General features: G+C 43.7%; 1 protein-coding gene across 1 annotated transcript in view; it reads left to right on the top strand.

The window, feature by feature from the left end:
* The window catches only part of chrnb1 (cholinergic receptor, nicotinic, beta 1 (muscle)), a 38755-nt gene extending 27602 nt beyond the window's left edge, over window positions 1-11153 (top strand). The window contains exons 9-11 of the mRNA XM_083993203.1: window positions 1415-1590; window positions 10110-10257; window positions 10788-11153. Coding sequence (XP_083849329.1) covers window positions 1415-1590; window positions 10110-10257; window positions 10788-10934 — 471 coding nt within the window. The 3' untranslated portion in view covers window positions 10935-11153. The remainder of the gene's footprint in view (window positions 1-1414; window positions 1591-10109; window positions 10258-10787) is intronic.
* The last annotated feature ends 2913 nt before the right edge of the window (window positions 11154-14066 follow it).

The following is a 14066-nucleotide window of genomic DNA, read 5'->3' as shown; positions in this document are numbered from 1 at the left end:
CCTCAGAGTGTGTGCGGGGGTAGAAACTATCGATTGAGAAAAAAAAACGTTCTGACACCAGGCTTTTAACATGTTTACTGAGGATGTAAAATCGGCGATTTTAACATGGGGGTCTATGGAGAATGCTCCCTTCTGACACCAGCCCCCAGAGGAATCCGGGGGGATTGCAGTTTTTTGAACGCGGAAGTGAGCTTCACTTCTCAGATCCACAACTGCCCCCTTGGTTTTCAGGCAAACTGAAAGAATGTGAATTTGTGACTTTCTGCTTTATAATCATCCATTATCTATAGAGCTTATATCCTTGCAGTGACATGGAGCCAATCACAGCTGATGTAGCAAGGCTGGGGTACACCATGGGAAGGTCACCAACCAATCACAGGGTCGACATATAGAGATGAACAACACACACATATTCACACGGGTCCATGCCTATGTTCCCACAGCCCTACGTTCCCACATTTGAGATTTACAGTATCACATGGCGGATGCTCTGCTACATGTGGAAAGATGTCTATGGGTGTGATGTTATGGGAACATAGGGGGTAATTTTCAGTGGGAAAAAAAAGTTTGAAATGTGGGAACATAGGGCTGTGGGAACAGTTATATGCTGTCATTCTGACATCAGGTCATACCGACATTCCACCATTCTGACATACCGCTATTCCGACATTCCATCATCCCACCGTTCCGAAAAGATAAGGAAATTCTGTACTCAGGTGACTCCCTCCTACTTCTCTGGACTCTCTACTTCTGGACTCTCTCTATCTATCTAGCCTGTCTAGCCTCTACCTGGTCTTTTTACTAAACTTAACCAACTCCTTTCTTCATTGCCTAAGCCCAACCAGTGCAAAATCCTTTTGGGGAAAAAATATGCTATTAAAGGAATTGTTGGAAAGGCAGGATGTTTAAAAAAAGAAAAAAATACTGTCATTCCGACCATAGGAGGCAGGAATTGTCAAAATGATGGGACGTTTGATAGAAAATTAAGTATTGCTATTCAGACAATTAGAGGCCTATGTCGGACTGGTGGGATGTCGGAATGGCGGTTGCCCCCCTGTGGGAACATAGGGCTGTGGAAACACAGGGCCTAATTTTCAGTGAAAAAAAAAATGTTAGAAATGTGGGAACATACATGTAAAGCTGTGGGAACATAGGAATGACCCCATTCACACCTATGGGTAATTTAAAGCCTCCAGTTGTATTATTGTGTTTGTGCACTGATGGAGGAAGCTTGGAGAGATCCACAGGGAGAACATGTAAAACTCCACATAGAAAGGCCACAGGACTCAAAATTGAAAACAGAACCTTTTTACTGAGAGATAACAGTGATACCCACTCCACTGCTGTGAGAATCCTGGAAGAAAAACTGACTTTCCTGTTCCTCTGCTGCTCTCCATCATCCCTCTCCTCCTAGATCTTCATCCACATGTTACCTCCTTACCTCGGCATGCTGCGGCCCAAAGAGGAGACCCCGCTGTCGCTGGAGACCCTGCCCCGCCGCGAGAAAAAGAAGCTCGCCATCAGCAAAGTGGCTGATGAGTACTTCATCCGCAAGCCGGACTCCTCCGTCCTGTTCCCCAAGCCCAACAGGTGAGAGAACAGTGTGTTGGTGTGTGTGCATGTGACCGAGTATTGTACAGGTATAACAGGTATCATTTCTAACGCACGAATACTCATTAGTATGCCGTTTATAAATACAGTTAGTGCTTATCAATGATGAGTAAAACATGTTATCTATGTTTATAAACTACATAGCCTACTAATGAGTATTCATGTGTTATATAATTCAGTATTTAATCCTTAAAGGGATAGAAAATTCAAATTCAAATTTCACTCATTATCTACCCACCCTCATGTCGACTACAGTGTAAGAGCTGTGAGTCCCCCGTGCCTTCTCTGAGTTACGGGGGGGTCCGCGCAGCAGTATTTGTCCATATAATGGTTGTGAATGGATACCACTTTTCTTCGTCCAAAAGGACACACCAAAAAACATCCAAATACCTCCATAGTGCTCGTCTGTAATGTCCCTCTTGTATTGAAGCCCCGACATGAGAAATTGTTCCGCCGGTCAGTGCAAATCACATCATTTTTTTCGGAACAATTTCTCATGTTGGGGCTTCAATACAAGAGGGACATTACAGACGAGCACTATGGAGGTATTTGGATGTTTTTTGGTGTGTCTTTTTGGACGAAGAAAAGCAGTATCCATTTACAACCATTATATGGACAAATACTGCTGCACGGACCCCCCCGTAACTCAGAAATTAGAATTTTGGGTGAACTATCCCTTTAACTAATGCTTAATAGTGTGTACTTATTAAAAAGTGTTACCACCACTTCTGTATACAACCTACAACCCTCACCATGTGTTGTATGTAAAGGAAATAACCTCTTGCAGCAGAAGTCATTAAAAACACTTCTGCCAGAGTGTGTTAGATAGCACTCCACAATGAAATCCAATAGTTTATCTAAGTATGTTTAGTATTCATAGAATTTCAAGTCTGTGGAGCAGGTTATCTCTGCAGTCAGCTGTCCTGCACTTCCTGTTTGATTTCCTCCCCACAGCCTGCATTTGTTTGTCCTGTGAAAGTCAACTCAACTCTTTCTAGTCTAGCTTTTCTTCCCACTCCTGTATCTTAGTTGTCATCTAGATTGAGAAACTGCAGTGATGTGCTCAGGACTTTTTAGCAGGTACATTGCTTCGCTCCAAGCAGTGCCTTTAAACACACAGTCACACTTTTTCCTTTCCTTTTTGAAGTTTGTTTCTAGAACAGTTGTAGGATCAAAACCAATCAAAGACCGGCAGTGTTTCACTTTCTGACCTCTGGAAAAAGTTTGAATTCACTTATTGAAACTTCAGAGTGATACCAGCAGGATGTAAGACCACTATGAGCCACTATTCTGTATTTAACCTTTTGGATGCATCATGCAAAAATCTAATTTGTAATTCCTTACTGTGCGTTCAGACCGAAAGCGTCGAGAGCGTCGCGGTGGCCGGAAGTCATTCATTTTCAATGAGAACCAGCGTCGAGGAGCGTTGAAGAGCGTCAAAGGCGTTGGCGTCGCGTTTTGGCGGCGAGAGCGTCAGGAGAAAGTTGAAATCTCCTGAACTTTATGCTAATGAGCGATGATGCGGAGCAGCGGCAACCAATCAGAGTGTAGATGTCCCCCACTCAACCAACCACAACCGACGTCAACTTCTTTGACGCGCGTCAAAAACGCCAGGGTGTTCAGACCACCAGCGTCGCGGAAAAGCGTCAAGAGCGTCAAGAGCGTCTTTTGAAGCTTTTGGTCTGAACGCCCCATTAGACATGAAACTAATAGACTCAAATGTACGACTCAGAAGATATAACAAGAAGGTATTTATTTAGGAGAAAAAAAAATCACAACAAAAAGCTCTCTCAAGGAGGATGGTTAAAGTATAAAAAGAAACACTCACAAGGAGGATGTAGTCAAGAGATTTTATTTGCCATTTGTGCACAAACCAAACAGCCCAGGCACATAGGAATTATTGTGCAGGGCTCTCTCGGAGTCTAGTAGTTAAAGTTAAAAGACATAATAAAAAAGTGCTAAAAACACTATCCAAGAAAATAAAAAAATATAATGAAGTAGAAGTAAGTTAAACTATAATAAATAAATTATGAATACCACCACTGAAGTGTGAGGAGCTGTAAACAAGGATCTTGTGATAGGTCCTTGCTTTTATTTGCCTGTTATAAACACAAGGTGCTCACTTGGAGGATCAAAAATTAAAGCAGAAGTAAGCGGAATGTTTGTGTTAATATAAGTCTTAAATAGTTATATCTTCCGATAGCAATCACTTATATAGAGTGTTTGGTCCGAAACACGGGTCTGTCAGTCACTCTGCTCTGCTCTGAGCCGAGGAGAAAACATCCTACAAGCTTTATCCAATGAGGAGAGAGAACGGCATAAAGGGGCGGTCCTCTCTGTGTGTGCAGCCAAGGGATGCGCATGAATGTGGTGACGTAGGGACTAGGACCAATAGATCCATGACGAGGGCGGGGGCTGCTAACTCCATCGGCTGACAAGAGGATAGCCAAAACGACCGGATCGCTTACTTCTGCTTTAACATAAAACTTAACACTCAGACCTGACAAAAAGGTATTTATTTAAGCAAAACATTTGCACCAAAAGCACTCTTAAGGAAGATGGTCAAAGTACAAAACAAAATGCTTACAAGGAGGATCTAGTCAAGTAAAGAGATTTCATTTGCCATTTGTGCACAAACCAAAACAAAAGAGCTGGGACGAACAAACGAACTGGAGACAAAGACTATTAATGCATGAGGCAGGAGAAGCAGGTGAAACCAATCCTAGACATAGATATACTGTATAAGAAGACTAGATGACTCAGCCAGCGCTGCTGCCCAATGACAAGACGTCGCCACACGGCCGCCATCTTGCATCGATCTGCTCTCTCCCTCAGAGCATTAAACCTCTAGTGCATGTTTCTACTAAAACCACAACCCGCTCATTTGTTGACCGATTTTCAAACCGTTTGGTTTTCTTACGAATGTCAGAAATTCAGTTGTGATACAACATACTTAAAATCACAAATAATAGTAATTATGTACTTTAAAGTAACACTATAGTAACATTATGCAAACAGTTAAAGTAATAGCTATTTAAGGTCAAAATTCCAGTTATGAGTAGTTTTTTAGTGCAGATGACTGGATCACCCACTTTACTGCGTCCAGAGTCAGAGCGAGTTCACTGATGCAAGATGGATGTCTATGAGTTACATCTGCGCATAGTCCGACCCACTCCCTTGATCCCAAAGGTGGGAAAAATCACTCAAAGGTAGGAAGTCAGGGTCTGAAACAGAGGGAAAACCTAAGTACAAAAAAACCTGGAAGTGCGTGATGACTAGACAGGAGTGACTCTAACTTTACAAATGTGCTCATGATAACAAACGTGAAACTAAATGAAGGCCTGAGATAAAACATGAAACACTGAACATGAACATTACTAGAATTGCCACACTTGACGAGCCACAACTAAATCACAGAGGAGGGTACTGTAACTTTTCTAAAGTGACTGTCGGGGTTAAATGGGGTTTATGAGGTAGTCTCCTGTAGTCATTGTGTTACTTGTAATAGATTCTCCCGGTTTTGAGAAGGAGCCAGGAGCTCTGGCACGGACGCTCAGTGACGTACCACTGTGGACGAAGCCATCCGCAAAAACATCCACACACATTACACCGACTACGTATGAGCACCTCCACACGGCCGTGCAGCATCAGATGACCTGAACCAGGTGCCTCTGAAAAGAGCATTTAGACCTCAGTGCCCAAACACCTCCAGTGAAAACCAGACTGATGAGTTTCATCAAAGGTTTTTACAGAGCGCTGCCCCTGAAGCTGTTGAGTAAGGACCTGGACCAGGGCCAGCGCTGGCACACCGACAAACTGTTCTCTCTGTCGAACCCTGGTCTCTGTACTTTGTACACAGAAAAATGTGACCTTGGTTTTTGTATAGGCCTGAGAGTACGGGGATGCCAGCTCCTAGTGACATCCTTAACCCTCCTGTTGTCCTCATGGGTCAAGGAAGGAAGGAAGGAAGGAAGGAAGGAAGGAAGGAAGGAAAGAAGGAAGGATAAAGGGAAAGATGGGAGGAAAGAGGAAGGGGAAAAGGAAGGAAAGATAGAAGGAGGGGAGGGAACATATTGGGTCAAAAAGGAAGGAAGAAGTTAGGACGAAGGGAAGGAAGGAAGGAAAGAAGGAAGGAAGGAAGGATAAAGGGAAAGATGGGAGGAAAGAGGAAGGGGAAAAGGAAGGAAAGATAGAAGGAGGGAGGGAACATATTGGGTCAATTGGGTCAAAAAGGAAGGAAGAAGTAAGGACGAAGGGAAGGAAGGGAGGGAGGGAAAAAGGATTGTGGAAAGAAGGAAGAGAAAAATGAAGGAAAGAAAGATGAAGGGAGGGAACAGATTTGTTCAAGGGACGAAGAAAACGGAAGGGAAAGAAGGGAGGAAAGAAGGAAGGGAAAAGGGATGGAAAGAAAGATGGAAGCAGATCAGGTCAATTTGATCAAAAGAGGAAAGAAGAAGAAATGAGGACAACGGGAAGGAAGGAAAGAAGGAAAGGAAAAAGGATTGTGGAAAGAAGGAAAGGAGGAAGGATGGAGGAAGGGAACAGATTGGGTCAATTTGACCCAGAAGGACAACAGGAGTGTTAACTAGCCCGCCTCCCTGCTGCTTTATTAATACACCCCCCTGAAATGTCCCTCTCAGTCTGCGGCCGTCCCTCCCTCTCTCAGTCTGCGGCCGTCCCTCCCTCTCCATCCTTCACCTCCTGCGAGAGCCCAAATGTGTCTGGAGGGAGAGACCGGAGGCGGCGGAGGATCACTGCTAAAATAATAATGACCCGCGCAAATCGACTCTGACACATTAGAGCGGGATGCTGCGTGTCTAGGTGGAAGAAGGGATGACGGAGGGAGGGAGGGAGGGAGGGAGGGAGGGCGGGGGCTCTATTAGAGCAGTTTGATGAGACAGCACTATCTCTCTCCAGTCTACACATACACACACATACACACGCGCCGTCTTAATTGGGTTTAGTGCATGTCTTGGCACCAGATGCAGCCAGTTTTAGTTGAATTAGTCTCCTGAATAGTCATTTACTTCTCGCTGATGAAGTGCTACTTTGAGCCACGCAGGAGGGGGAAAGGGAGGAGGGGTTAAGAGGCCAAATTATGCCCCCCCTTCTCCCCCTCCTTCTCCTTCTCCTTCTCTTTCTCTTACCCTCCCTCACTTATCTCCCCCTCTCTATGTGACGAGGCTCCCCCCTCTCTCAGGTCACAGCCTCCTCACCTGCCTCAGTCACAGCAGCAGCGGTGGCAGCGCTGCATTGTAAACCCCCCAAATTCCTGCGTGGAATACCAAGCAGCCCTGCGCTCTGCCCCTGCTGCCAGGTTACTCTACACATGTCATGTGTCCTTATAGACGTGGGGCCATACTGCCCTCTGGTGGTGGGACTCCTGACCTGCAACCCCTTTCACTGGGAATTCTTTTGCTGTTGTGAAAGGTCCTCAGACTGTTTGTGGATGAGGTGTTTCATATTTGAGGTGTTTCATCAGTTAACATGTCTGGAAAAGACAAGAAACCAGCTGGTTCACAAAGAGGATGATAGTCAGTCATGGTTGTTTGGACAAAGTCATGAAGACCAACAGGGGATGAACAGACTTTGTTAAAGGGTACGGTTCAAAATGCAAAATGTATACATATTATATATATGTTATATACTTAAATGATTCTTTGCATTTATCTTCCTTGGAAAAGGTCCGACTGTCAGACAGTTGGTTAAACATATAGGATTCCACTGGTTTGCTTAAAGGGATAGTTCAACATTTTTGGCAAATTGGCCCATTGCCATCATCCCTATAGTTTTCGGAGTAGGTTTGTTACCTTTAATTGTCGGTGCAAGCTATTTTTAGAACGGTGGAGCAGCGCCGTGAGCTGCTCAGAGCTACGCTACGGAGACTCATGGGATTTCTCGGTTTCCCTCATCAAACTCATCAAATACACAATCCAACAACTCCAAAACGCTCTGGTGGACAAGTTGTGACCTGCACATTCACCACGCTATGAGATAATAACAGAAAGTCACGAAACAGAGTTGTTTTTGAGGCAAATGCAGAGACTGCTTGCTGAAAAACTGCCCCTGACGGGAACACGCATCAGCGGTTTTGCATGAATTTACCTCGAAAACAACTCTGTCTCGTAACGTTCCGTTGTTATCTCATAGTGTGGTGAATGTGCAGGTCACAACTTTTCCACAAGAGTGTTTTGGAGTTGTTGGATTGTGTATTTGATTATTTTAATGAAGAAATTCCATTAGCCTCCGTAGTGTAGCTCTGAGCAGCTCACAGCTCTGCTCCGCCATTCTAAAAATAGCTTGCACTGACAATTAAAGGTAACAAACCTACTCTTAAAACTATAGGAATTATGGCAATGGGCCAATATGCCAAAATGTTGAACTATCCCTTTAACTGGAAGATGATACAGAAGCAAACTGTGAAACCTTAAAGCAGAAGTGAGTGATATATTTGTGTTAATATAAGTCTTAAATAGTTATATCTTCCGACAGCAATCACTTACATAGAGTGTTTGGACTGAAACACGGGTCTGTCAGTCCCTCTGCTCTGCTCTGAGCCGAAGAGAAAACATTTATCGTATCCTACAGTTTTTATCCAATGAGGAGAGAGAACGGCATGCAGGGCTGTGTGTGCAGCCAAGGAACGCCGTGAATGTGGTGACGTAGCGACGAGGACTGTTATGGTGCGTTCAAGGAAACTCGTATTTTTCCGACCGTGAAGTCGTACCAGTTCGATCTGGTACGAGTTCACCGGTCGGAAGTTACGAGTGGCCGTTATAGTGACTTTCACCGGTAAAACAGGTCGGAAAAACACGAGTGGGTTGCCTGGAACGCTACAAAGTCGTAAGATGTGACTTGAAGCTGTAATTTACGATTTCAAAAGCCTGCCTGGAACGCAGCATTAGCGAAAACGACCGGATCACTCACTTCTGCTTTAAGTTCCCATCATATACCACCGTCATCCCACCTCTGTGATTTAGCAGTGACCTACTGCACTTGTGTGCTCACAGGTTTCCTGTACGACAACAGATTACTACAGACACCAGCTGTTTGACCTCCATGTTGCAGTTTAGTTCATCTGACTGATCCGTCCTCTTGTTTACAGCCTGTGTGATGTGACTGCTTGTGTTTCTCTCCCTGCTGGATTTATAAATAATGTCACAGAGTCTCCAGATCTCAGGTGTTGTGGTATAACCACATCAGAGACGACAACCTCAAATTAAGACCCGTGTTGTGGCGTCCTTTAATTCAGAGACAAAGTCATTTCTCCACCAAGCTCCATGTCCCGCTGAGAGAGCCGTGCTTTTATCGCTGTACTTGAGGTTATGGGAATATTAGACCTCTGGGTACGTCTCTCTACTGGAAGCAGATCCATTGCTCAAGGACACTCTGTACTACAGTATGGTGCATGGGAATGCAGGGGAAATCAAAGCAGAAATGTATTACATTTAGAAGTTTTGCTGCTGCCTTTCTTTGTCTGACCAGTGTTTAAAGCAGAAGTAAGCGATCCGGTCGTTTTGGCTAACTTCCTGTCAGCAGATGGAGTTAGCAGTCCCCGCCCTCGTCCCTACGTCACCACATTCACGCGCATCCCTTGGCTGCACACACAGAGAGGACCGCCCCTTTATGCCGTTCTCTCTCCTCATTGGATAAAGATTGTAGGATACAAGGAAAGTTTTCTCCTCGGCTTACAGCAGAGCAGAGTGACTGACAGACCCGTGTTTCAGACCAAACACTCTATATAAGTGATTAGTGTCGGAAGATATAACTATTTAAGACTTATATTAACACAAATATTCCGCTTCCTTCTGCTTTAATGTGGCCTGGTTATTCCTTCAAACTTTTGCCGATTTAGGAAATATATGTAGCCAGATTTGTCAAAACATGACATTTGTAAGTTTAAAGGCCTTCTTCCTCTAATGAGCAAGAACTCTCTTCAGGATAAATCTCCAGCCACATTTTTGGTAGCATTTATGTGCTGACTTTATTACATTTTGAAAGGAAAAAAAAAAAAAAAAAAAAGGTTTTACCTCTTGTGTGAAAACTTCTGAGACACACAGTCAGGAAGACACACAGATCAACTTTCTCCAAGCTTCCCTCCAAGCTCCTGGCACCCCATAGCAACTGAGGGCAACAAGTAAACACAGAAACATGCACACACACACCACACACACACACACTGAGGGTTTCTCATCCAGAACAAGCCCAGTCAGCATTATGCAGGGGCGGTGACTCCCACACTGGCAGCGTGAGCCCGGGGAGCTCCTCTGACCTTCTCTTTATTCCCCCCTGAATGACAGCGCGGTGCAAAGGAGACGTGCAGCCTGCCTCATAAACGCTCCACTATTTTACAGCTTTTAATTAGCGCGCACTGACATCTCCTCGCAGGTTGCTACATTCCGCAGGCCTGTGTGCAAAATCTCTTCAGTTCGGGTTGAGTCCTTTGATAAACTGTGAGCGTATGTGTGTGTGTGTTGTGTGTGTTGTGTGATGTGCAGGTTTCAGCCGGAGGGGATGTGTACCGACCTGAGGAAATTTATCGACGGCCCCAGCAGCTACCTGTCGTTACCTGACGAGCTGAAGTCGGCCATAGACGCCATCACGTACATCGCAGAGGCTCTGCAGGCTGAGAAGGACGATGAAGCTGTAAGTACTTTCATCTTTCTTTATGCAGCTCTTCTTTTTTTCTTTTTTTAGAACTTTTTATTTAAACATTTTTCAAAACATTTCCTGACATATGACTTTGAAAATGTGTGATATACTGTACAGTATAATGAGTTAGAATAAATAATTAAGTAAATCAATACTAAAATGAATAGATAAATTAAAAGGGGGAGAAGGAGGGGGAATTAAAATAAGAATAGATAAGAGTAGAAATGGATAAAATTAATTAATTAATGAAATATGATTAACTAGATAAATGAAAATAAGTAATAAAACACATACATCTATACATCATCCTACACATTCATGTATACACATACTTTCAAACACATGTGTATACATATGTATAATTAGATTAAGGTACAGAGGTGTATTAATGCATAAAAATAATATATTAAAACAGGATATATACAGCTCTTCTTTATGAAAAATATATTCCTTTTAAGTTTGTCGTTTCCTTCTCTGCCATCCATCCATCCATCCTTACCCCTCTCCTCTCTTGCCTCATCCAGCTGAAGGAGGACTGGCAGTACGTGGCCATGGTGGTCGACCGCATGTTCCTGTGGATCTTTGTCGTCTTCACCACGGTGGGAACCTTGGCCATCTTTGCCGACGCCAGCTTCAACCACACACCCACCGACCCCTTCAAGTCCCTCTGAGACGTTAGAACCTTGTTTCATAAACCACCTTCTTCCTAATGTACCACCTTTGAAAGATAAAACAAAATAGGTGTATTTAAGTGCTAAATGATCCTGTGTCCACGGCATCTCATGTTTTTTTTTTTTTCTACAAAATGATGTCAAGGTGTTTCTTTTATTCATTTGAATGCAGATGAAATACATACTGACACATGCCAAACTACAGTTTCTAATCCAATTTTTGACAATTTTTGTATTTTAAACTGTCTCAGAACCAGCAAACCTTTTTTTGGTGATCAATTTTTTATTTTATTTCATTTCCTTACATTTCCATTCATCCAGACCCCTTACCCGCACCCTTGTCCCAGGGGATAACATTAATTATGGACAATTACAGGGAAAAGGGAAATAGAAAATAAGATAAAATACAAGAAAGCAAAGAAAAAAAAAGAACCAGCAAAACTTAAGCCCTGCATAATCAAGTCTTGGCCCTTTGCTCCCCTCCACTGCCTCAAGACCAAAGCTGACAAAATTTGATGTACCAGCTCAAATTCTCATGCGTTACACTTGAGCGGTGATGTTTGTCAGAAAGCGCCCTGGGAAGAATTCCTACTAGATCTGGTCTGAGTTCATCCTCCAAGTGCAAGTCAATGCAAATGAACGGACATCTTGAGGTTTCCTGGCTGAGCGAGCAGCAGCGCTTAAGAACGTCTGGGCTGCATCGTTGCATTAATCACAGTAAAAATGTGTCGCTGCCACGCAGATCTCGTGATCTGTCATTTTAAAGTGTGGAAGGGCATTTTACTATTGCATGAAACAGCATGCTTTATGTATTGGAAATACATGTATCTGCTCTACAGGTGTGTTTTTTTTAGCTACATAATAGGACTGTGTGTGTGCAGGGTGTGGAGCCAGCATTTGATATTGACGGTGTTAACACATAAACACTGAGACAAACCAGGATGAGCCAGCTATGTCTTTCATTTCCCTGTGTCAGAATGTGCCGGAGTGTGGCACATGCTTGGTGGGTATTTTTGCAACTGTAGTAATCCTCTTTGTATTTTCAACACGGGTGTATATATATATGTGTGTGTGTGTGTAGCGTGGAGCAACACGCCGGCTCGATTCACCAGCTGCACCAACAGCCTGTGGAATTCCCATCATAAAGAGGAACCTGTGCCTTCCAGGGTTTTGCTTTCCTTCTGACACACACAAACACACACACACACAGGGCACGTCACTGGTGTTTCTCTCACATGACACAAACACACACCTGCTCTCTTAATCTTGTGCTTTCATTTTCCTGGTTGTTGTTGTTGTTTTTATTTTTTAAATAAAGATCCGAGGGGAGCATATTAAAGGCTCCATCTGTTGTCAGAATGTTGCCGTGAGAGCTGCGACCCTCCGTCTCCTGCCCGCTCTGCTATTAATAACTGTCCTCATACACACACACACACACACATACACACTGGCAATGGTTACAGTAGACTGCTGCATGGGCTTCCCTGATATTTCTCTGAGTGAACGCACTCATGCATACATGCATCAGCTCAGGCATGTGATAGCTGCAGTCGGTCTGAAGAGCTAATTGTGGCGACGGCGCTGATAGTGCTTCAGTATTATAGACCTGGCTGCAGCGTTATTGCCACACTCCCGTTAGAATTACTCCCATATCTATCCTCAGCTTATTATCTCACTCGCTCCGACCTTGCACGAAACTGTCGCCTTGAGAAGATGGGGAGGGGGGGGGGCCACGCGACAGATGCACAGAAACACAAAGGGGCCATTCTGACTGATGTATTTATACTGGGAGTGGCGGCACGCAGGAGGGTAAAAGTCTGAGACATTCTCCTCCTCTCAACTCTCAACGTGCCGCTGATTTATGGCCTGTTTGTGTTTTTTTGCACCAGAGACCCTGACCGGGACGAAGAGGGAGAGAGAGGAAAGCGTGACCTTAGATATAAGAGAAAGGAGGTAATATAAAAGAGGCAGAGAGGAGGTAGATATTTTTCTTATCTTGCGTAACAGACAAAATAACTTTATGACCCATGTGAAACACAGACATCAAGTTTGTATAAATCAACACGAGGGTTTCAAGAAGCGGCAGAACTCCGGGGTTCATCGCGGGGCCTTCACCTCATCGATCACGACGCTTGTAGCCCTCACATCTCAGAACATTCCGCACCATTTCTATGGCAACAACATCCATCTCTATTTTTGCATCCTATCCAGCAGCCTCTTCTTTCCAGGAACTGACTTCCAGCTCCGTCCACTGGGGTGGGTTGGGGCGCTGTTAGACCATCACTACTGGTAACACAGACATTTGGTAATCCTTGTTTTTGGCAGTTTCATGCTATGGCTCTTCACTGTACATCTCACTATAGAGTTTCACCATTAAAGGTCCAGTGTGTAATAATTGGCAAGCTTTATTGGCAATATCTGAATTCTACCCATGTGTGTATAAGTGTATAATCGCTATAAAATAAAATTAGTTTGGTTTTCGTAATAATTCTTCTTTTATATATACATATAGCAAGGGTCTTGCTTTACAGAGTGTCACCATCTTGCGCCACCATGTTTGTACGGCAGCCCGAATGGGAAATCCAGCGAGCCAGAGAGCACGTTTCGCGAGTTTCATGTGCAAAAATAAACCAACAAAAAAGAAGACAGAAGGAAAGGAGTAAGAAACAGCAGACATATTGTAAAATGGTTTAGATGGCTCCATTCTCCTGAAATACTCCCAATCGTGGTAAACAAGTTTTTTTGTCCTCGGAGGCCACCGTCATTTTGCCAATGGGAGGGGTGAGTGCGAGTGAGTGAGTGCTATACAATCTAGAATCTGAACGCTAGATATCAGGGTTGTACTTTCATATCACACACTGGACATTTAATGTCCCACATACAGTATAGGCCTTTAGCTTTAATGGAGACATATCAAGTCAGACCATACTAGTGTTGCTCTGCTGAATTTCTGCCCTTTATCTCTGTCTTTACTGTCACTTCCACTGATATCACTAATATAATGTAAGAGCTTGCTTGTAATTTTAAAATGACTCTATATAAAAGTACTCCTATCTCACATCTGATCATCAATTAGTTCCTAGTATCCCGTGTCACAAAACCCACCTATTAATTTTTTAGAGATTATAGCCT

This window comes from Trachurus trachurus (genome assembly GCF_905171665.1).
Source record: "Trachurus trachurus genome assembly, chromosome: 18".
Taxonomy (NCBI): domain Eukaryota; kingdom Metazoa; phylum Chordata; class Actinopteri; order Carangiformes; family Carangidae; genus Trachurus; species Trachurus trachurus.
This window is presented reverse-complemented; position numbering and strand designations above follow the sequence as displayed.